General features: G+C 29.9%; 1 protein-coding gene across 5 annotated transcripts in view; it reads right to left on the bottom strand.

Annotated features, from left to right (window-relative positions):
- Positions 1-272: 272 nt before the first annotated feature.
- LOC143048654 (tyrosine-protein phosphatase 10D-like) overlaps positions 273-25,742 on the bottom strand; it is a 52,770-nt gene continuing 27,300 nt past the window's right edge. For 3 of the 5 annotated variants that reach the window (XM_076222442.1, XM_076222441.1, XM_076222445.1), the window contains 20 exons: positions 24,359-24,480; positions 23,574-23,674; positions 22,751-22,946; positions 21,869-22,135; positions 21,254-21,532; positions 20,636-20,908; positions 19,894-20,163; positions 19,054-19,190; positions 18,673-18,789; positions 17,117-17,180; positions 16,323-16,811; positions 15,192-15,381; positions 14,591-14,675; positions 14,125-14,292; positions 13,454-13,588; positions 12,306-12,428; positions 11,707-11,855; positions 10,490-10,625; positions 9,884-9,986; positions 273-4,263 (listed from right to left, as the gene is read on the bottom strand). In XM_076222442.1, coding sequence (XP_076078557.1) covers positions 4,232-4,263; positions 9,884-9,986; positions 10,490-10,625; positions 11,707-11,855; positions 12,306-12,428; positions 13,454-13,588; positions 14,125-14,292; positions 14,591-14,675; positions 15,192-15,381; positions 16,323-16,811; positions 17,117-17,180; positions 18,673-18,789; positions 19,054-19,190; positions 19,894-20,163; positions 20,636-20,908; positions 21,254-21,532; positions 21,869-22,135; positions 22,751-22,946; positions 23,574-23,674; positions 24,359-24,480 — 3,436 coding nt within the window. In that variant the 3' untranslated portion in view covers positions 273-4,231. Of the gene's footprint in view, positions 4,264-9,110; positions 9,260-9,883; positions 9,987-10,489; positions 10,626-11,706; positions 11,856-12,305; positions 12,429-13,453; positions 13,589-14,124; positions 14,293-14,590; positions 14,676-15,191; positions 15,382-16,322; positions 16,812-17,116; positions 17,181-18,672; positions 18,790-19,053; positions 19,191-19,893; positions 20,164-20,635; positions 20,909-21,253; positions 21,533-21,868; positions 22,136-22,750; positions 22,947-23,573; positions 23,675-24,358; positions 24,481-25,742 lie in introns of those variants that run through there. The other 2 variants (XM_076222443.1, XM_076222444.1) reach the window with 2 other exon arrangements.

The following is a 25,742-nucleotide window of genomic DNA, read 5'->3' as shown; positions in this document are numbered from 1 at the left end:
AGAACTGATAAAAGAATACATAGTGAAACAGGTAGAAGCATACAAGGTTGGGTCTAACATGAAATCCAAACAGATTGAAGTAACATCACAAATCACACAAAGGTGGTAAAAGAAATATAGGGCCTATAATGGATTTTATATTTACAGAAAAATAAATATTGAAAAAAGAATGACTGTGAATGTACAAATAAAGAAACTATAGAATTGAAGTCTGATAAATGAAAGCTAGTAGCAGAAAAATTAATAAGTGGACTATGACAACAGAAAAAACACACATTTATATATTTATTTACAAAGACAATTACAAAATATATCTGAAATATAGTCACATTTTAACAAAGACATAGTATTATGAAGAGATAACTGTTTAGTACTAAATTAATTAAAATAAACAGGACTTTTAATGATCATTATCTTCCAAAGCTGAAATGGTTAAAGTCTACAACCTACAAAATATTTCCTTTCTTTGCTTTATTACAATTTTTAAAATAGGAATTTTATATCTAACTGTGGCAAGCTTATATTCACGAAAGTTAAATTGTATGTTGAAATTAAATGCCATTTCATGTTTCAAACAACATTTTGTATAATTACAAGATTATAACATAAATATGTATAAATACACATATATATGTCTGATAAATGAATTTGATCAGTTGTGGTGATTACAAAAGAAATACAATTCTAAATGCATACTAAAATAAATATATTTGTAAAAACAGTAAACATGTGTATAAGACACAAAAATAAATAAAACAATGCCCTCAAACAATACTGTTACAGCAATCAACTTTTCAATCTCAAGTCCAGACACTCTCAATATTATACCTACAATTCTAAAAATCTATAATTTTTTGGGTCAAATTGTATCATGTATCTCATATCATTGACACTGATTCTCAACAAGTGTAAAGTTTAACACCTTGTTTTTAGACGACGTTTCCACTAAGGATTATAGTGCTTTTAAAGTAAAAGCTATTTTTTGTTCCTAAATCAGATCTTTGATAAAAAATGGTCAATTTTCATAAGATACTTACATTATAAATACTCACCATAATAGAAATTGTATACATTTTATCCAAATACTAAGAATGCACAAAATAAATGCTTCAATTCATACAGAGTGCTTGCTATAAAATCAATTTTAATAAATTCAACCATATTTGATATATTATAAAACATTTCAACCTTGATCATTATAAAACTATTTGTAAAAAACAGTAAACTTCTGTACAACCAGATGGGAAAATCATACTTTTCTATCATAATTAAAGGAATGTGGAGAAAATACATAATTCATTTAAATGGATCAGACTATGAGTGTTAATTTAGTTATTTATCCAAACAATTATAAATTTGATGAATAAGAAAATCCAAAAATAATTAATAACAACTGAAAAATTTTACAGACAGCAATCAATTATCATTTAAAATTGCTATTGAATAAAAATTGATTTTGTTTTTAATGACAACCACCAGCTGGTCATCTTCAGAGATGCATAAAAAGAGATGTAGGGTATACTCCAATGACAATTTACCTTTTCAGAAACTATATAAAAAAGAAGATGTGGTTTGATTGCCAATGAGACAACTATCCACAAAAGACCAAAATGACACAGACAATCGGCTATGGGTAATTTTATTGTAAGTACACCAAAATGGAAATCATGTTATGTCATTGGTTGAAATTCTTTGGTTAAAGGTGTTTTGAACCAATGATGTTTTGGTGTCACTTTTGAATAATTAACCAAAATGCACTAAATTCTGAAAAGGTGGATATTGTCTAGTATAAATTTTTACTACAAATCTTTTCTTTTTTTCTTCTTTCCTATCAACATATTTTAAAAGAGTACAAAATTTTTACTACAAAATTACAAACCAAAAATAACCCAGACTTTTGATTATCAAATATAAAATGGTGGGCCATTATACCTTCTCATTGGAATGTGTGACACATAATCATTTCTATAACAGATCATGTTTTATTATATTTGACTTAGTATATATTAAATTTATAAAGGGTCCACATTTTAATTCTTACAAAAAAAATGTATATATTTTTTGTCAAAAGTAAAACAACCAAATATTACAGGCAAATTACACATCAAAATCTCACAAAGATGTTATTGCACTGGTGCTGAAATAATATACACGTACAAAATACAATAATGACTAAATAGTAAAATAAATACATGTACTATGTAAATGTTTGGCAAAAATAAACTTGAGTGGTACTCACAGCAAAAAAACTCAACCAATATTGCATCTATGCTAATGAAGAGAAACTGACTAGTATTCATACATAAAGTATGTAAGTCTATGTGTGTGTTGTATTATGTATACAATAAATGATGAAAGCAACTTTCTAAATTTGGTAGGTACAAAGCACTTTTCTAGATTAGCCTGCATTGGGAAATGCTGAAACCCAAGAATTTGAAAGTCAGCAATAAAAGGGTAGCTTTTGAAATAAAGTAAGAAACTGGAGAACTTATAAAGTAAAATAAGCATTATTGAAGGACCTTCAGAACATACAACTCTTTTCTTATCAATTGTAATGTTATCTGGCTTCTGACTATAAATTAAGAATTTGTAAAAGTTAAAAGGCACTTACGCTGTTTTACTTTGACTACAATACAATGCGCATCAACAAAAATATTTATTTACAAATCTATATTTACAAATGTATATCTGTTCTGTATAAGATTAAAATAATAATCAGTATAGAAATAATATCATCAATTTAGCACCTTCTTAAAACAATGTACAGATCTCTAAAAAAAAGTTCAATATACAAACCCCCTTTTTTTATATCAAAAATATTATAATTCGTAAGTTAGCTGTAAGATAGTATTTAAAGATCTTTTCTCTGTTAATAATATATAGATTTAGCTACTCTTAAACATCAATGGAATACAAATTCATAAAAATTTTCTTTACAAAAGGCACAAGCTATAAATTAAATTCAAAAAAACATCTTATTATACCTAATTCCTAAATATTTTGTATATTCTTAATTTAAGAATCCAGAGCAGATGAACCCATTTTTTAAAAGGGGGTTCCATCCTAGGATAAATGGAAGGGACAGGGTTCCAATCATATATCCCAATTCAAAAGCATTGATCATCAAAATTCTGTTTTCATCATTTAGATTTGATCAAGATTCTGATGATGTTATGACATAGGCCTATTCACTATTTGCGCACCAAGTCAATTGTGATAGGTTTCTTTATCAAGTTTTATAATATGCACATAAATTACATGCTTTGAACAGGAAATGGCTGTCAACGTTCAACAAGAACTGAACATATTATGATGATTACATTGTGATTCAGAACAGAATTTGTTTTATCCCCTTCTCTTAAGTTCAATAACGCTTTTTAATTTTTAAAAACATCTTTTAGTACAACAAATTTCATAGCAATTTTAACTTCTAATCTATTTACAATACTATCCATCTAACAGGGACTATAAACAGCACATACATTAGTGCAATAACAGTTTTCGTTGAAAAAGTTAAAAAAAAAAAAAAACATTCATTATATTCAACAATCACAGCCAAGAATTTACAAATATTCTTTTCAATAACATATTTTTAACACATTTTAATCAAATGAAGAAAAATATTAAGTAGCTTGCCATCTAACTGAAGGTTTGTTTCTATATTATATATTAACCTATCAATGGCGCCATTAGCCAGAATTGTCACTAAGATGATGGTCTGAAAATAGAGATTGGTTTGTAACATCCTTTGAGCAAAGTCATGAACAATCCTGAATTCACGAAAACTGATGTATTTATGTAATAAAACTAATTTCAGTATATTCATTTTTCATTTTTCATTTACTAATCATAGAGTAAATATGAAAATATTTCTACACCTTTATAAATACAGTCTGAGTAGTAAAGACAAGATAACCTTTTCTATAAGTTGCCTAAATAAATTCTAAAAAGCAGATGGAGACTAACTGATATAGTTTTCAGTAGAATAATTGCAGAGCACTAGAAAAATCCACTAAAAAATCTATTCATAAGAATTGTATCATTAATTATGGCATAATAAAAATCTCCTTCCAAACCTTCAGTATTTAAAATAAAAGTAAATGGAACTCATTGTCTTCTGTTATGAACCCGAGATATTTGTTAAGTGATAAACATATACAACAAATTCACTACTGTTGAAAACAGATCCATTCCATCCTGGAATCATCTTGTGAAAACATCTCTGTTCTGTTCAAGGCACTTCAACATTAATTCCTTCATCATCTAAAATAAGATAACAAATGAATACTTGAACAGTAAAACAAAGGGTCAAAAATAGGCAATCAAAATTTCATAATTGATAAGTCATTGATACATTAAGCTGTAAACATATATAATACAACATTATATAAATATCACCTAGCTGAGAGGGTGATAAAGCAGGTTGTTACCCTAAGAAAAACATTGTCACCAGATGTGAAGCCATTAAGTTTGTTTAACTTGAAGTTCTGCCATTATTGTCTTTTAAGTGTTTGATATCTAAAATTTAAATTGGAAGTTATCAGGAGAGTGAAACAAAATATTTTTGTTTTGTTTATGTTGACAGTATAAGCACAAAGTCCAAACAAACTTTAAAACTATCATCCTTAAAGTTATCATTTATCTATTTGTCTGCACAGTACGGAGCAGTGTCTGACACTGTGCCATGGGATAAAGTAACCAACCCAAAACTGGACCATTAAATAAAAACAAAGTGTTATATGGCATTTGAAAAGTGAAAATTAAGTAAGAATATATTCATGCATCATCAAATTTCAAAGAAACTGATAGAGGTTTTGGTTGGTTAAAAGATGGGTATTATATGTATCAAACTGATAAGTTTTACAATCAAAGAGATATTAATTAACCAAGTGGTCTAGTTATTTGATCCAGACTTATCCAAATATGTCAGCTGTTTAAACCAGAACTGCACAAGGGGGTGTATTTTTCATTTGAATAACTTAGATTTTAATATTTACTTACATTTCTTTAAATAGCTTTTGTTAAAATTCAAATTTAATCTGACAAATGAGATAATTGGTCAAGAGGTGTGTGGATTTGGTTGTAAATCTTAGCATTTAGTATCAATGTATACAGATATCATCAGTAAAAGAAAATCAGTTTGCAAATAAATAGTTATCAAAGGTACCAGGACTATAATTTAGTACGTCAGACGCGCATTTCGTCTACATAAGACTCATCAGTGACGCTCATATCGAAATATATATAAAGCCAAACAAGTACAACCTGTATTTAAAACTTGCCTACATAATACAGTATTAATTGAATTTCAAGCTGAATGTTACATATCTATTACTGTTTCTCTGTTCATTATTTATACTTATCAAATTAGGTTTAGTGATGGAAAAGTTGGCTAAGTGCATTTATCATATTAAAGTTTAGAAGTTGGTTAAGTGTATTTATTATATTAAACATTAAGTTCATTTCAAAATTTAATAGTTTATATCCTATCTATCCGTATAGTTCTACAAGCCTTCTACAGGATAAACTTGACATTTTCCTTATCACAATACATTGCCACATACATTGTTTATATCACTTTATTCTGAAGAAATATCATTTTAACTGTCAATTAAAACTAACATGAATCATGTTGTTTTCTGTCAAAAGAGACAACAGACCAATAACTGTCACTCTAAACTAAACAACAGACCAATAATACTTATTACTGACTGAAGATAAACTTTTATTCCATATCCAATGTTAAGATTATTTTCATCAACATGGATTTTCCATTATAGTCAGATGTTAGTGGCTGTTGTAAAATGCAACAGTATTTTACAAAGTAGAGAGTGGTTTTAATCTTTACAATAAAACATTTATATTACTGTCAATTAAAGTAAATGTACAAGAAATGTTTGATGCAATTATATCATGCATGCATATCAAGAACAGAAAAATTAATGTCCCATGCATGTTCTGGTTGTATTTTAAAATACAAAGTTGATCATGAATTGTGGTGAAAATTAGGAATTCATAAATGTATAAATTTTTTATAATTTAAGTGGTACCAAAAACGTTGACTAAAATTCGGCTAGTTTAATTTTCATAAAATTTTGACAAGATGTTTACTTTGACCTTTTGACAAAAAAATCTTAAAAATTCCTAAAAACTTAAATACACTATTTATTGGAAATTTCATGGGATATATATTGCAGTTTGACAAACACTAATTGTAGACTGTGGTTAAAATATTTAGATGATATTTCAGAGTTATCTCCCTGTAGTGTACTTTCAACACAAAAAAATCCAGACAAATTCATCTGTTGTGGAATACATTTTTTTTTTTTCAATTTTCATCAAAACATTTTTTATTTAATTTCAGCCTAACACAACAGCCTTGAGTATTAATAAAACTATTCTGGTTACAGGTTAAAAAACAAATCTTTAGAAAATGTTACAAAAGTAAAATTAAAGCTTTGAATCAAACCTTTTTCACAAGCTGAAAGCACAAAAGAACAGAATTGAAGAACTGACAATGCATAAACAAAAAATAAAACATGAACAAAAGTGCATCAAATAAAATTTTAAAAAGACGCTAGCACTGAAACTTCAAATATGCAGAAAAAAAATCTTTCTGGCATAAAACTAATGAAGCGAATATATATAATAAGAAGATGTGGAATGATTGCCAAAGAGACAACTCTCTTCAAGTGACCAAATGATGTCAACTTTGCTGTCTATATAAGTTTCATACAAAAAAGTAAAAACAATACATTTGATAACATAGTTTTATCACTTTCACATTCTCTTCATATCATTCAAAGCCGATAACAAAATAATCAACGAAGTAAATTCATTACCACTAAAGACAGATTTAGCTGAAACATTATGGGAAGATATAAAGAATAATGTTCAATAAAGACACTAATTAAACACTTTTAAATATCTATTGAATAGATCTGTATATATCAAAAACTCTTGCTTGAACGCAAAAAGGGAAAATCACTTTCATTCAAGAATTGATTGCATCTGTTTTAAATCAATATAACTTGGAAATAGTTTATAATCCACAGCTAACATCTAGGAACATGGTCAGACACAAATTGACCTACCCTTTGTTCCACTAGACCTGATACAAAGCTACCAGCTCTTATATCTTTATGGACATGGAACTGTTACATCAATATATAGCTAAAGACAATAAAAATGACTGGATTCATTAATATTAGTTCAATATCATTTTCCTTGGTACAGGGGAACCATGAATTTAAATATCCAAGGAATTGCAAATTTTCTAAAAGAAAGTATGTAGACTTGGCCAAAACCATGAAATATTCATGAAAATGCATGTTTTCTGCAAACCACGAAAATAGGTACCCACAAGTATAGGTAGAGAACCACTAATTTATGCCCGGTCGGAAAGAACATACAAGAAAGTAGTACATATTCTAAACAAAGTAGTTCCTATGCATGGCTGTATCTTTATCAATAGCGGGTATATTTGGTTAATTGTGGTATCAAATGAAAGCTTGGGGACTTGGGATCACTGTACAAACATTGTTGAAAGATTTATTTGAATAATAAAGAAGTATATGAAATTTTGATAGAAGGGCACATTTGACCAGTTGTTCAGATCAGACATTCCTGTTTTTGTACTATCAAACTTCAGGGAACCAGTACGCTCTAATATGCAATTAAAGATATGTTGATTTTTGCAGCACAAGTCAGGATAAGGTACAGTTTTGACATGAAATAACTGCCACTTTATTTGAACTTAATACAAAGTAACCATAAATTCTTGAAATTGCAGAATTTAACATAGAAAGCAATGGGGCTATGAATTAGTGGTTTTATACCTATTACTGACAGGCATGTGGAATTCTATTTTTAGAAATCATACCCTTTACATTGAGAATTGATCATATTAGTTGTCAGAAATCATGTTAAACTATTTATTATATTCAACAATTATGTTAGTGTCAAATTACAGCCTTCAAATTGCTACAATAGGGTATTTTAACCTTTTTTGGACATTTGGCATGCACACAGTTAAGATTTTACCTGAAATTTTATTTTTTGCATTATTTAACCCTTAAACCAATGAAACTTGTATATTATGACTAGTTTATAGTACAAAAATTGCTTTTGGTAAAATTATGTAGTTAGTGTTCATGTTTTTTTGGGTTTCTTCATGATTTTTTTATTTCAAGGGAAAATGGTGTATTCTTATATAGGAATTCCAAAATCTCACTGGAAATGCATTTAATAACCATTTTAGCAAGTTGTCTAGCTTGGTAATAAATAAATTACTCTTGTTGATCCATGTTTATACATAAAAGTATGTATTTTTACCAAATCACTCTACTTTTTCAATATTTAGAAAAAAGGGGGGACAGAATTATCAATCATATTTTATAATTGGACCACTTTATTTAAATTTAAGTAAGAATCTCTTATAAAAATAAGACATATAGGCCAGATCAGTGTTTTTGTAATAGATATTAACAAATCAAAACTAGTAAAAATTGGAAAAGTGTCATATCTGTCAATATTAGGACCCATATGTAGTTTTCTTTGTTTGACGCATATGTTACTACCAGTCCAATTTGAGCTTGAATTCAGTGATATAGTGCTTTAACAAAAGCTTTATGTGTTTTTCTATGCTAGAAATAGATCATAGAAGGAAATTAAGCCAAGCAGAAGTCAATATAACAAGTTTGTTGCTGTTATAGGTATAGAACCACTAATTCAGGCCCAGTCGGAAAGAACATACAAGAAAGTAGTACATATTTTAAACAAAGTAGTTCCTACGCATGGCTGTATCTTTGTCAATAGCAGGTATATTTGGTTAATTGTGGTATCAAATGAAAGCTTGGGGACTTGGGATCACTGTACTAACCATGTTGAAAGATTTATTTGAATAATAAAGAAGTATATGAAATTTTGATAGAAGGGCACATTTGACCTGTTGTTCAGATCAGGCATTCCTGTCTTTGTACTATCAAACTTCAGGGAACCAGTATGCTCTAATATGCAATTAAAGATATGTTGATTTTTGCAGCTATATCAAAGTCAGGATAAGGTACAGTTTTGATGTGAAATAACTGCCACTTTATTTGAACTTAAGACAAAGTAGCCATAAATTCTTGAAATTGCAGAATTTAACATAGAAAGCAATGGGGCTATAAATTAGTGGTTTTATACCTTAAATAAATCCACAGTAAAAATAAACTGACCAGTACAACATACCACATGGACAACTAACACCTGGATACACCTAAAATAACAACTACAAACAATGACAATCAACTACAAACACCACATGATACAAATAACCTGACTTGGTACAGACACAATAAAAAACAATGACATTCCATAAATAACAACTACAAACATCACATGATACAAATAACCTGACTTGGTACAGACACAATAAAAAACAATGACATTCTATAAATAACAACTACAAACATCACATGATACAAATAACCTGACTTGGTACAGACACAATAAAAAACAATGACATTCTATAAATAACAACTACAAACACCACATGATACAAATAACCTGACTTGGTACAGACACAATAAAAAACAATGACATTCTATAAATAACAACTACAAACATCACATGATACAAATAACCTGACTTGGTACAGACACAATAAAAAACAATGACATTCTATAAATAACAACTACAAACACCACATGATACAAATAACCTGACTTGGTACAGACACAATAAAAAACAATGACATTCTATAAATAACAACTACAAACATCACATGATACAAATAACCTGACTTGGTACAGACACAATAAAAAACAATGACATTCTATAAATAACAAAGACAAACACCACATTTGTTCTATTTGATCACCATTTTTTTTTATTTTCTTACCTTCAAATGCCTGATTGACATTTCCTGAGTTAACATACACATGTTCCTCTTCTTTACCGTCTAACACACACATAAGGCACTGGTGTATACATACATATTGTTGCTGAAAGTATAATGACAAATTATTTGTTACCATCTTCTGATCAACCATACATACTATCAACTTGGCATGAACATGGTATGGAGAAAGGAAATAAAAATAAAAAAAAAAAAATTTTTATTTTTTTATTCATGAGAAATGAAAACTTAAGTCACAAAGAAACTGAACTCCAAGGAAAATGCAAACCAGAACTTCCCTAATCACATGCCAAAATCAATAGCTCAAACACATCAAATGAATGGATAACAACTGTCATATACCTGACATAATTATACTGTATTATGACTAAGGAGAATGATTGAAACAGCCCAAACAAATCATGACGTTGCCAATCAGCTGACATAGGATATATTTGTATCTTCCAACATGTGTATACTTGTTCTTTTGTGAGTGTTTGAAGAGTGTCATATTAGAAAGTGGAATTTTAACTGGTATGTTTTTAAAATGCAGGTGTATGAGATTATAAATGCTCATGTATAATCATATAACAATGAATTATAGCCTACCTCTGTTTGTACCATCCAGACCCTCTCTCTCCTCATCTCTGCCACCACATTAAATATATCAATAATATCACGGTCTAAAATGTCCTGTAGCAGTCTGTCTAAGCCAATAAAAGTTCCAGATCTTCCCACACCAGCACTGATAGAAGGGAAAATAAAAAGAATTATGTTTAAGAGCTTGCTTCTAAATTTGTGCAGTCAATCATATCTTCTCTCGCCTATAATGTAACGGTACCCAAATTGCACCGAGTACCCCAATTGCACCTATTTAGCAAAAAAAGCAGCGTAAATCTAACAAGATTTACTAGAGTCTTAACAATTTGTATTTTTATGATTTGATACTATGCACGTCTTTCAACATAAGTAAAAATATTTAGATATACATTAAACGTTCATAGTATTTATCAACAGATGAAGGTTTACTAAAAAAGTAAAATGTACGGAAATGTCGCCATGCAACGTCATCTTTTTAAAATTAGAAAATACAATATGTTTCAAGTATCTATTTCTTAAAAAATTTACACTTATCATGGACTAATATCCAATTGTTCAAAATATTTGAAGAATTTAAACAAAAGCTTTGTTATTCGACTTTTGACATTGCAAATTTAAGCATGGATGCAATTTGGGTACTCCTCATTACAGAATTATTGATGGTTAAGAAGTCAGTTAAGACCAATTTTCCTATGATTCCATATGGATTCAAAATTAAATTGGTGAAACCATATAGTAAATAATGATACATCTACAAAAAAAACACATAATATATACTTTAGTCTGAAGTATAAATAAATGTAGGTTTAAAAACTGTCAAAATAGGTGCAATTTTGGTACCCTCATGTTATACATGTATCCTTTTATTTTCAATAATTTGCTGCTTAAAAAAAATAGAACAGTGAAACCCATTTCGCAGGAGATGACAACAAATCTGTATTGTAAAACATACTCATAATTTATTTTTCCCTTTCAACTCTGAAATGACTCAAAGATGGATAAGAAGATGAATAATATGTTTACGTTTGACTGACATTAAAGTCTACTATCAATTTTTTATTAATGATCTTGACTACTCGTAAATGTCCCCCACAGTTGGAATGAACTTTCAGATCCTTTATAAAAGTTGCACAACATCTTCTGATATATCTATCAAAGATCACATTTTTATGTTTTAAAGGTCTTTTCTATACAACTGTAATAATATATAATTCCTAGTGTTTTACCTGCAGTGAACAACAATAGGTCCACATTCCCTGATTAATTTTTCCCTGACTATTCTGACAAATCTTATCAATGTTTGTGGCTTATCAGGAACACCAAAATCTGGCCAAGCTGTGAAATGGAAATGTCGGACCTGTCTGGTCAAATCTCCCTGCAAAAGGGAAAAAAGATCACTGAAATGTCTTATCAAAATAACATTCATTAGTATATCAACCGGGCAATCCTTAACTATCCACAGTAGCTAAGAGAAATTAAGACAAGTAATTGCACATATATTAAGTAAGAAATGAAATCCTTGATAATTTAATTAACAGTTATCTAGAAAGGAAATCATGAACAATGAAATAAACTGATACTTACTAGAGTAATCCTCGACTCTGTACCTGTCTTAGTGCTTATTTAAGAAATTGTGAACAATGTTACTGTCTGAGTCCGAATATTCATTTAGAGTAATTTGTCAAATCCAGAAAATTACAATAAATAAACACCTGATAAAGCAATCCTGAACATTATATTCAATAGATACTCACCAGCGCCATCCTTAACTTTGCTAGTGTCAAAATGGTAAGTATAGGGATCTTGATCATCATAATTAACTCACCAGTGCTATCCTGAATTCTGTAACTGTCCATGATGGAAACTTTGTCTCATTAAGAACAGCTACTTGTATATCACCATAAAACATGGCATCTGATCCTGATGGCCAATACTGGTCACATTTTTCCTGAATTGAAATAAAGTTTTACTCTCACATACACAATTTGGGTTTTAGTGTTATAACAAATCTCTATTGAAACAAAACTGTGATGGATTTTTTTTTAATTCCAAGTCTCAAATCATATATGCAAATGTACAAAGAAACTAATTATATATAATTTTTTAAAATATACACATAACTACTTAACTACAGGACAATGTTCCTAATGAAACCCTTGCTTGACTTGTTGTAAAATATACTAGCTTAGTTGTTAACATAATATAAATGTGTTAAGAAATAAAGAAAACAAGAAAATGCTTCCAAAGAAATCATGAACCACTCACACAATAACATCTTAATGTTCAGTGAACTATAAAATCATGAACCACTCACACAATAACATCTTAATGTTCCAGTGAACTATAAAATCATGAACCACTCACACAATAACATCTTAATGTTTCAGTGAACTATAAAATCATGAACCACTCACACAATAACATCTTAATGTTTCAGTGAACTATAAAATCATGAACCACTCACACAATAACATCTTAATGTTTCAGTGAACTATAAAATCATGAACCACTCACACAATAACATCTTAATGTTCAGTGAACTATAAAATCATGAACCACTCACACAATAACATCTTAATGTTTCAGTGAACTATAAAATCATGAACCACTCACACAATAACATCTTAATGTTTCAGTGAACTGTAAAATCATGAACCACTCACACAATAACATCTTAATGTTTTAGTTAACTATAAAATCTAGAACAAAACCCCTATTTTGCATATATTCATTCTACTAAGTTTCAAGATGATGTAACCAAAACCTAATGATAAACTACCTTAACACATAGCTTGAAAATGATATAGGGTGATCATATGTACTGACTTTTGAGGACACAGCCTAAAAAAATACAATTTTCAAATGACTCTTACAGTTAGTTTTTAAAGAATTAGAGAAAGCTTGCAAAGTAAAAGAAATCTAAATGACATGTTATTCTATTCTTCAACAATATCTGTTTTATAAGGTACCTACCCTTCCTTTTTCTACACATTTAGTTAGCATCACAACATTCCTAGAATTCTGTTCCCAGATCATTCGCCAGAAGTCATCTCTTGTAGAGGGTAGTGGGCCTTGTGTAACTATATACTCTCGCTTGGAATTAAATCCCTGTAAATAGAAAAAAATAATCATGAATATATTACTATATTTCAATGAAATTAATTTAATTATATATCATTAGAAGAAATCTTTCATCATCTTGTGTAATTGTTCCTAAATGTTGCCAATCCTACCACCCTAGCAAAATATCATTAAGTAAAAGAAAATTTGAGGAAATTATCTTTTTCTTTCTGTGGTTGTAAAATATCATTACAAGTAAAGCTGCTTTTGTTCACTAGATACCACATAATAAGAAACACAAATTAATTTGCAAGGATGTTTTTATTTCAACATGTTTGTTTACATTCTGGTTTGTTTGCAAATAATGTGATAAGGGAGATAACTCGAAAATGATTCAGTCCAAAAATTGAAGTTGCATAATTATGTAATAAAACTTTAATACTATGTTTGCTGCTTTTAAAGGATATTCTACAATACTTTAATCAGAAACACTAGGATTCTATTGATGGGGAGAGCATGAGAGATAGAGTCAATTTTAAAACAGTTTTATTTCTGTTAGGAATGTGTATTTCATTATAACTTACAGGCATATAGTTCGCATTGATATAATCAGACCCTTCCTCGTCATCTGTCGGAAGTAACTTGACTCTAGAGTGGTCATAGGGTAGAATATTAGTAAATCTGTTCTTGCCGCGGTTTACTGGAAGTTCTGCTGCTGAGCATGATTGCTCCCTCCCAATCTCCTTCAAATCCTGAAAATATAATAGTTTATATTATATTATCTGTAGATTTTAAGATACACTTATATAGTTTCATTCTGATTATGTTTATATATAGCATCTGATAATGAGAGGCTGTTAGATTGACAGCAAACCATATTTTCCTGCATGATATAATGTGTGCAAATCTGGACCCAAAAAAAAAGGATTAATTTAAATAATAATTGAATTTTTGTAGGGTTCAAAAATGGAAAGGCTTAAATTAATTCTTAAGTTACTTAGCAAATAGATTATTATATTAATGAGTGTTTGATTTATACATGAATTTTACCTCAAATTCCTCAGCATACTTGAAATCCGAGTCAGCTGACATTGTCATCACATGATCTCTGAAGTTGGCAATGTTGATTTCATGCCTGTAAAAACAAAAAGTCATCTTCGGTATTTACAAGTCAGGGGCAATATGTTATAACTGTGGAATTCAACAGTAATGTTTATCTTCATACAATTTAAATTCATTAAAACTTTATTGTCATTATATAATTTAGTATTTAGAATGGGAAATAAAAAATAAACTAAACATCAAAATATTCCCCCCCCCCCCCCCCCAACTAGAAAACTAACAAATTTTTAAACTACAATAATGTTGAGTAACAAATTACATATTCAAGGTCTCTCACTAGCCTCCAATTATATTCTTTAAAGTATAACAGATACTCATAAGCAAGAGACGTTTTAAGGGTTCTTTGTAAATTAAAAGAGTAGATAATAATTACAAAGTGACTTATCTATTAAAACATCCTTTAAAGAATCATAATTAATTGGTCATCTAAGTCTAAAAGATTGTTTAAAAGTTCTTCTCTTGATTCTTTTAATTTTCTTTTATCATAATATATTATTCTTATAACATGAAAGTTATATCCCAAACTTACTTTTTCTTGTGACTTCTCATTGATGACCTTGGGGTCATCCTGTGGTCATGACCTTGTCTATACATGTTACTCTTTGACCTGATATTTCTACGTAGGAACAAAACAGCAAACAGAATAAGAGCAATGATAACAACTGCTGCCACAATGCCACCGATGATACCACCATAACTACTTTCTTCTGTTACAGAACCTGTAAAATGAATTACCTCCCTTTAAATTGAGCCCACATGATATTCGATTCAATATTTTAATGTACAAGACTGTTTCTAGGAAATAATTTGTAATCAAATTCAGGTGATTATTCAATTGAATGAAAAGATCCCAAAACATTATTAAGAGGAAATAATCAAAAATAGAAAAACTGGATTATTTCAATCTAATTAAAATTAAATCTCTCACTCGCTCATTTTTTAATGCGTGGGAGCAGCGACCAAGCATTTAAAAATGAGCGAGTGAGAGATTTAATTTTAATTAGATTGTGGATTATTTCCCCATATACATAAATATTTTCATTTATAAAATAACATAAAATGTGTTATTTTGCCTGTGGATATTGTTCAACACAAATTATAACCCTTGATTTCATTATGGACAGTTTTCTTGACTCATGACATGAGAGATTTGGGAATTCATGAAATAATGGATGAATGATAAAGTGATCATTGGTTGAAATGAGATGAGATACAAAATGTATGTAAAGACGTATTCATCGCTGATTTCTCTCTTTAGTTGTCGTCAACTGCACAGGTAGGAAATTCTGAAAGAGACTAATTATATAGGTAAATATCTCTACATCAACTGTCAGGTGTATACACTTTGAACCTTTAGCAGTGGACAATAGTATGTTAAAAATGTATTAATATCTGTATTTTATGGATTTAGATTAGGATGCTATTAATTTCAGTAGTTCATGCCAGTAGGTGAGTCTGTGTAAATATTTGTGGAAATGATATAAATGAGTAGGAAAAACAAATATGTAATTTTTAAATCATGAAGTTAAAAATATTATTTTATAACTGGTATGCAATTATAACACAGCATTAAAGATCATGCATACATTCTAAACATAATTTTTTGAGTCAATGCATTGAGTGCAGTTATACAATATAATTTGCATTAGTTGATTTTTACCTGTTTTGAAAGGAAGAGAAAAGACTGTATCTGCATATCCCCCAGTTGTGTAGGCCCGAAGCTTGACATAATATTCTGTGTTCTGTTTTAATGGTCCATTACAATAATGAGGATCTTTGCAATTTGTTTCACTGCCTATTACGAACGTTTTATACTCCTCTTCACCAACACTCCTTTTCTGAACACGTAAACGATCATTACAAGTAGACTCCAGTACAAAGAAGTCAGAACAATTAGACACGGCTTGATAAGCTTTAATGGATGGGTCATTCTGATATGCCTTCCATCCAGGTAGAGTGTTGGTATTTAGATAGTCCTCATCTGTATTGGTAGCTACTATTATGGTGTACTGGATTATCTCCCCATAGTCGTCAGAGAATGCATTAGTAAATCTGGCAGTTATAGTTGACGGTGTTACAGAAGAGGTCTTATCCTCTGGAGTTGTAGGGGCAGCCATGTCTGAACTAATTCCATCTTTAAGTTTGGGGTCTAAGGAAATATTAGTAAAATGTAAAATAAACATTAAAGGAGTCATGCTGATATCATGTTAATACAACTAGTAGTAGTACTCCAACATCAAAATATCAATATCTGTCTTGAAATGGAAGGTTCATGCACCAATATAAGTAAAAGTATATAAACTTTTAGCAGAACTCATTAAATCATAAATAGTTATTTTAATCATTAAAGCAATTCATTCAGTAAAACATGCCACCATACAAGTTCTTAATAGTTTATTATTACATGAAGAAATGGAAGAATGGAAAAAAGAAAAAAAAGAAATGATAACTTACTGTATGTTCTTGTTGTTAGAAGACTGGACACTGATGGACCATTTATAATAGTCTTAGCATAAACCTGAAATAAAGCACATAATAAAAGCTTAATACTAAAATCTATGATAAAAGAGACGATTTTTTATTTCCTATCGTTAATTATCCATTTTTAGATGGTGACGTTCCCTTGTCACCATCTTACGGTGTTTATATATCTCAAATTGTACGATTCGCTTGTGTATGTAACAATGTTTTAGATTTTAACGAGAGAAATTTATGTATTACTGAAAAATCATTACACCAGGGTTTTCGATATCACAAACTAGTCAAAACATTTACTAAATTTTATCATCGGTATAAGGACATCATTCTTAAATATAGCTCAACATGCGGACTTCTTATAAGTTCATGTATTTCACATCTAATTTTTTATGGAAATATTCTTTATATAGCACAAAAATGTCAGTATTCACCTCAGAAACTAACAAAACCTTTAAATAGACTTATTAAGAAGGGATATAGTTACGATACTGTAGTCAGGTCATTAAAGATTGCATATTTTGGCATTAACATTGATTCACTTATAGGGTCTTTGCATTTGAATTAAACACATTTATTCAAAAAACAGTTGTTGGCATGACACGGGTTATGTTCTTCTCATATATGTTATGATGGTAGGATACTAAACCCCTAACGGGGAGGATTGTGCCTTATATTCATATGATGAAATTATAATCTTTCAATCAGTTTAATTGAAGTCTGGAGCTGGCATGTCAGTTAATTGCTAGTAGTCTGTTGTTATTTATGTATTATTGTCATTTTGTTTATTTTCTTTGGTTACATCTTCTGACATCAGACTCAGACTTCTCTTGGACTGGATTTTAATGTGCGTATTGTTATGCATTTACTTTTCTACATTGTCTAGAGGTATAGGGGAGGGTTGAGATCTCATAAACATGTTTAACCCTGCTGCATTTTTGCGCCTGTCCCAAGTCAGGAGCCTCTGGCCTTTGTTAGTCTTGTATTATTTTAATTTTTGTTTCTTGTGTACAATTTGGAAATTAGTATGGCGTTCATTATCACTGAAGTAGTATATATTTGTTTAGGGGCCTGCTAAAGGATGCCTCCGGGTGCAGGAATTATTCGCTACATTGAAAACCTGGTCGTGACCTTCTGCTGTTGTTTTTTTCTATGGTCGGGTTGTTGTCTCTTTGACACATTCCAAATTTCCATTCTCAATTTTATGTTGAGCAAGACAAAACAAGTGTTTTGTAAAAAGGGAAAGAAAATAAATCTATTATTTTGCTTTGTCAAAAGAAACAGAAAACAAAGCACATTGTTTTGCTTTTCTGTGTGAGTCTGAATTTATGGCACAAATTCATCCTTCACAACCCTTGCTATCCATTTTTTGTTACACATTATTTAGTTCTTTGGTGATTATTTTAAGATTCGTTTTGGTCATATACCGTTCAGTTCCTCTTCATCATTGGCTTTCAAATATTTAGCTGATGGAGTTAAATCCAGAACACCTTTTAAATCTTTTAACTATAAGGTACTCTAATTTCTATACATACCATAAATACATATTTAAGTCCTGCTGTTAAATCTTTGAGTGTGTATTCAATAGGATCACTGAAGGCTGAGGTAGAGTCTACCATGATAGTTCTTACATTAGAGTCAATCACAGGCTCCTACAATATACAATTGTATTAATCATTTTTACAGCATCAATAAGAAAAATATTCTACTAAAAAAAATCTGAATTAAGTGAAAACCTATATTTATAAAAATAAAATGTTCCATTTTTCATGCAAAGGTAAATTCAAGACAGAAATGCAGACCTTTATCTTATATTTCTAATCAGTCCACAGAAACAACAATTTCATCTATGGAAGGCCATCACTTATAAAAGTATGCAACTTTTTTCCCTTATCACCTATTATATAACAATTTACCATATCATTTCTTCTTCCCCTATATTCCACAATATAAGCTGTAATAATTCCATTAGTGACCCTGGGAGCATTCCAAGTCAAGACTACCTCTCTTGGCTGCGTTTCTTTAGCATGTAAATTCTGTACTACAGATGGTGCTGAAGATATCAAGATTAGAGTAAAAATAGATTATCAAAAAAATAGTACTGTTTTTTTAGAAATACTTGCGAGGTTTTTATTAATGCGAAAAATGCGACAGAGTTGTAATCGCAATAATTTAAACTTGCATTTAGAAATATTTTATATGAATTAAACAGGATTTTTCTAAAGTTAAAAATCAAAATCGCATTTAAGTCTAAAATGACAAAATCACAATAATAAATGCACACAATAATTTCTGAATTTACAGTAGTTTAATAAGACATTTATAGTAACCATGGTAACAGTCTGCAAATGTAGAATCTTTTAAGAATTATAACAGTTTAACTTTCTTTCCAAACTTATTATGAAATGATGGCATATTTAAAGAAAACACCTTTTCGAAACTGATACAATATCTTGTTCCTAAATTCTAATATAACATCAAGGTGTTCCTCAATTCACATTAACCATCAATGTGTACCTAAATTCATATACAAAACAAATGTGTTCCTAAATTTTCTTTAAAAAAAACATCAATGTTTTCTTATATTTACATATAACATCAAAGTGTTCCCTAATTTACATAAAACATCAATGTGTTCTGAAATTCAAATATAACACCAATGTGTTCCTAAATTAACATAGAAAACCTATGTTCAAAAATTCACATAAAACATCAATATTTTCAAAAATTCATATATTGCACAAATATGTGCATACCTGATTGTGCTGTTTCTATATTCATGAAGAAAGACACATTTTTCAGTCCAGCAAAAGTGACGATCTGGAATTTATATTTCTGGTACGGTGTCAGCTTTACAAAAGGTAGAGTTATCTTGTCTTTACTGGCATCTATTGTGTGACTGCCACATGGAACAGAGTTAAGAGCACAAACAATAAGGTAGCTGTCTACACGACCTGGTGGCTTGTTAATAATGAGTGTGATCTCTGTAGCAGTGCTGATCTGTTCTACATGAGGCCTGTTTGGGGCTGAAAAGTAAATTATACAAAACTGAGTATAAAACTATCACACTGATTATTTCTAAAAATAACACAAGGTAAATATAATCAAATTAGAAACAATATGAGACTTTTAATAATTAATAATAAAATTATCAAAATTTTATGTAAAACTTCTTCTGCTATGAATGTCAATTATTGTTCTCTCCTGTAATCAACATGTTCAAATAGCAGTACACTTCAAATTATGGCATCAATATTGTCATTCTAAATCCTTTATCTAGGCTTCTTTTTGAATTTGAAAATTAACAACCATGGTCTGTCTCAATTCAGAAACAGAATCTATATTTATCTGTATTGTATATTAGGGCAGTTTCAGAATTTAACAAATGGGCGGCATGAAAGGCATTAAAACCCATTCCACTGGTATGATAATGTTTTTTATCTAACAATTTGAATAAAATTTCTGAACAGTCCCTTGGGTATATGAACAGCTGCCTACCTGTGAATATAGAGATACTCCTTATATCACTGATCTGTGTGTTACTGACTGTCAGCACCCCAACAACATACAAGCTACCACCTGTCAATCTGTCAAATGTCACCAATCTGTTTGTATCACTTCTGCTCTTTATTACAGGCGATCTTTGTGTATCATTAATAAGAGTAAATTGATAATGATCAAACTGGTTTACAACCGGTGTATACTTGATAGTAATGACATCACTTGTGGTCAAGGCTGTATTCTCTGTTAATGCTGTCAAACATTCAGGCTCTGAAACAAACACAACAAATTGTGACTAAACCTGACCATTGTTACAGTTATATAGTGCAAAAGGTAAATTCATATTCATCATGTTCATACATATTTCCTTGTGCTATTTTTTTGGTTTTCTTTTTAATCTGGTATACATACCACATCTACTTTTTTTTTGAGAATAAAGATAATACTGTTTGATTATTTTGAAACTATAAATTTAAATCTAAGCAAGTTCATTTTTATTTCATCAGCAGTTTAAATACATTTTGTAATACATGCAATGCTATATTATTGTAATATTGTAATATTTGTAAGAAGCATTACATTCATATGTGCATGTGCCTTATTAAAATGACTTACTGATTGTAACATTCATGGAAGTGGCTTCTGATGTCAGGTTTCCTGTTTGACTTGTTATACTGATCTCATAGATCTCTCCAGAAATCAAACTATTAAGATTAACAGAAGATGTAGAATTCCCACCATCTACAGTTACTATACCCTCACTGTTACTATGGTAACCAGAATAAGTGAGTTCAAACTCCTCAATGAAAGTTGATGATTTGTTATATGACCAGGTCAATGTAACAGAATCTGTCAAGATGTCTGACGTAGTTATGTCTTGTGGTGACAGAGGTACTGAAATAATTAAACGAAATAACTACTATAATATGTGCAAAATGGATGACTATGTACTCTTTCTAATTATAAGACTCCTATGTCTTATGAATTCTTAAGGAATTATTTAGATTTTTTATTAAACTGAATAAATGCATTTAACCTACCTGTTCAAAGGGAAGTAATTCTTCATTACTCTGTTGAGTGTATAGATGGGCCATTTTCTTTTGTAGGTATAAAATTTTCTAAAACTGCATAACTCTAAAGGCATTTGTCTTAAAATATGCACACTAGTTCAAGCAATAGAAAGTGAAAGTTAATTTATAGCTTTTTACCATTCAACTTTATAATACTTACAAACTTCAGCAAAGACATTTCTGGGTAAACTCATTTCTCCTATACTAACTGCAAACACAATAAACTCATATCTCTCCCCTGCAAACATTCCTTTCAAGGTTGTCTGGAGGTCACGGGTAAATGTCTGTCTCCAAAAGGAGGAGAGATTTAATATTGGCCTATACCAAATATAAAAACTGTCCTGGGTACTATTGATATTTGGTTTCCATGACAACATTACATCTTGGCCAGAAACTGATGCCTTTAATTCAGTCACTGAATTGGGCTCTAGAAAAAAAATATAAATATACTTATATGCCTGTCTTTTTTCACTATAAATGATTATATTTAAACCTGATGAAGAACTAGCAATAAATCGGAATGGCATTATTTGTTAAATCATTTGCAATGTGGCATCAAAGGTCAATATTTCAAACCACAAAATAATTACCTATAGACTACTCCTTTAAATTGTTAAAGTGATAGAAGGTCAGAAATGTAAAAATATAATGCAGAAAAATAAATGCTTACAGTATTTCATTGAGGGATCAACTGTGTAGTATTTAAGGTGGTACCCAACACTTTCACTAAAATTAATTTGGCTCGTTTAATTTTCATAAAATTTTGACAAAGTATTTACTTTGACCCTTTGACAAAAATATAAAAAATTCAAAAAATTTTAACCAACCATTTTGTCAGAAATATTACACTGGTTATATAGCAATTTGACGAACACTAATTTTGATTATGGAGAAGCTTAATATTCCCTTAACAACACAATGTAATTAAAACGTTAAGCTGATTTTACAGAGTTATTTCCCTGTAGTGTTAGGTACGACCTTAAATGACATTTATATGTTATCTTAGATTTTTACACAAAATATAATGCATTCATTAACTTACTTGTGGTTTTGTTCATAGTAATCCAGGAACTATAACTCTTTAGGTCATTAAACTCTTGTACAGCTCTTATATGAATTGTATACAGGGATCCAGCTGTAAGTCTCATAATATGTGACTGGTAACTTGTTTTGTCATGAAGAGCTAGCACCATAGGTAATGTGATGTTTTCTGAATCATTATTCTCTTCATACACAATCTGAAAAGATAACTAGTCTCCTAATCCATTCAGCATGGGAACAAATACCCTTCAGAAGTGATAAATGTATATTTATAGAGGACTGCCTCATTGTCTCACCTTCTCTTTCCAATAAAAAGACAGTCATAAAATAGCCAATAGAGCTAGAAAGTGTCAGAAAACACCAATCATTCTAAAGTGGTCAATTTTTGCAAGTATTTTAGTTCTCTCAAATTATCAATTTACATTAAAATTGCAGAAATATCACAAATTTGATATGTTAGAGGGATCATTACCAGGAAGAAGAAAAGCCTGAAAATGAAACTTCTCAAACTTTAGGTTTGATCCTTGAAAACATAGAACATATACAATGTATAACTACATTTTACAATATTTTTGCTATCATGTCAACATATGTTAATTTTCCATCTTTATTATGCCCCTTGTTAATGATCACTCATTTAGTGCCATTAAATTACAGTTTAAAGGACAGCATTATAACAAGGATTCTCTGTAGTATCAGAGCTGTCTAAAATGTAAATTTTAATGTATCACCTTCTTGCTATATCATCAAAATACTTAAATTTGAAATAATGTTTTAAAATCTGATTGTTTTTTTTTTTTCAAACAGTAATGTGTAATACATACTTCAAAATGATGTTGTTGTAATGGTTTTGTAATGGACCAATCAATAAGTAAGCTGCTGGTATCATGTGTTGTAATGTTGATATCATCCACTGGTAAAGGATCTGTAATTATAATATACATACATATATAACATATTTAATCCATTAGTACTACAGCTTGAACGTTGGTTTCTTTCAAGGTTAAGATTTCATTTGAAAAACTTTGCATATGTTATTTATCTTTGGAAAATTGTGATAACAGCAAGCATTTTAAAAGTCTTGTGGATTCATTATTATTCATGGGATACAATTTTTATTGGTTTTATAGGTACAGGTAAACCATGAATTGAAATGTTTAACGAATTACAAATTTTCTAAATGCTTGTATGCAGACTTAAGCAAATCCATGAATTAATATCCATGAAAAATACAAGTTTTCTTTATCCATCAAAAATTGGTATCCATCAAAATAACTGTATGTATTTTAAAATGTATATTGCATTATGGACCCATTTCAATACAGTGATTCACAAATTTGTTTTGTTCTCTACTATATATTAAGATTAAATAATTTTCTTCTGTTTTTTGTTTTTAAGTATATCAATTATTTTTCTTAATTTTAATAGATTATTATTGATTGTTTTAATTGTATATTTGTTGTCATGAATTCAGAGAAGAGTGTTACTTTGAGGAATTTGATGTGTGCTAGATGCTAATAAAGTGTCGTGTCTTGACCTCTATAAGTCCTGAATATATTAATATATTAGCATACAAACATTGTCCAGTATAAAGGTAAATAAAACCTACCTGTGATGGCTGTTCTTTCAGATTTATCAATAACACTTGTCCCTGATATAAGGTAGATAGACAAGTTATATACTGTTCCTGGATGTAATCCTGTAAAACTGTGAAATAATATCCCAGCTGATCTGTAATAAAAAATAAACAAATATTATATGATACATTGAAATTATGTTAAGATAATTTAATTTTGGATGTAACGCGTCTTATGATTGGCTGACATTATTTTGTTATGAGCCCATAGACATAATTCAGTCATGTGACCATGATGTCATCAACGTTTTTTCATGGTTTTCTACGGTTTAAAATGGAATTTAGAATTAAATTATAAGAAATGACTGTAATATTTTTTCTGTCCATTCGAAATAACATAAAAAATGTGGTGCACACTGTTAAATAACCCGCTACATGCGTTATTCAGTGTGAACCACATTTTTTATGTTATTTCTTCATAGACAGAAAAAATATTGAAGTCATTCCTTAATTAACGTCCGAGTAAACTAGATATCATTGAGATGGGAGCCATCTCTGTGGGCCCCGCTGTCAATAACGTGGGGTAAATAAGTTGTATGGATAATCTGATATGAAGCATTATTTGAAGTTATTACATAGTCTCATGTGTGATTTTGATCTAAGATTTTAAGTTAAAACTGATAAATATTCTCATCTTACTTTCATAGTATAATAGTGATATGACTGCATGATGTGAACTCATTGTTTACTACTCTAAGGTGAATTCTGGATATATGGATTGATGTTTGAACAATATGTTTAAAGGTGCTGCCCAATTGATATTTGTCACATATTTTTAGAATTATGCCTTCAATATATTATGACCCACCAAGTATAAAGTATGAAATATTAATGGTTCTCGAGAGGTAGAGCGGACACAGTTTGTTAAGAACAACGAACGGATGGACAGACCGACAGACTGATCTTAGACCTAGGATGCATACATTATGACACATTCTCTTGTGTTGGTTAATATATATGTTAAGTTGAAAATGTTTGTCAGGTATAAAGTATGAAATAATAACAGCTGTCCTCTCAAAATATAATGTGGATCAAATTTGTTAGCGATGGACAGACCAACAGACAGACAGACCTTTGACCTAGGAAGTGGTACATACATCATGACACACCCTCTGGTGTTGGTTAAAATGGATGTCAAGTATAATATTTGAAATCATAACGGTTCTCAAGATATAGAGCGGACACAATCTTCACCACAGGACACAGGGTTGTCAACTGAAACCAAAGTTTTTTTTGACGTTGACCTTTGACCTAGGAAGTTGTACATACATCATGACACGCCCTCTGGTGGTGGTTAAAATGTATGACAAGTATATACTTTGAAATCATAACGATTATCTAGATATGGAGCGGACAC

Source organism: Mytilus galloprovincialis, chromosome 10, assembly GCF_965363235.1.
Source record: "Mytilus galloprovincialis chromosome 10, xbMytGall1.hap1.1, whole genome shotgun sequence".
NCBI lineage: Eukaryota > Metazoa > Mollusca > Bivalvia > Mytilida > Mytilidae > Mytilus > Mytilus galloprovincialis.
This window is presented reverse-complemented; position numbering and strand designations above follow the sequence as displayed.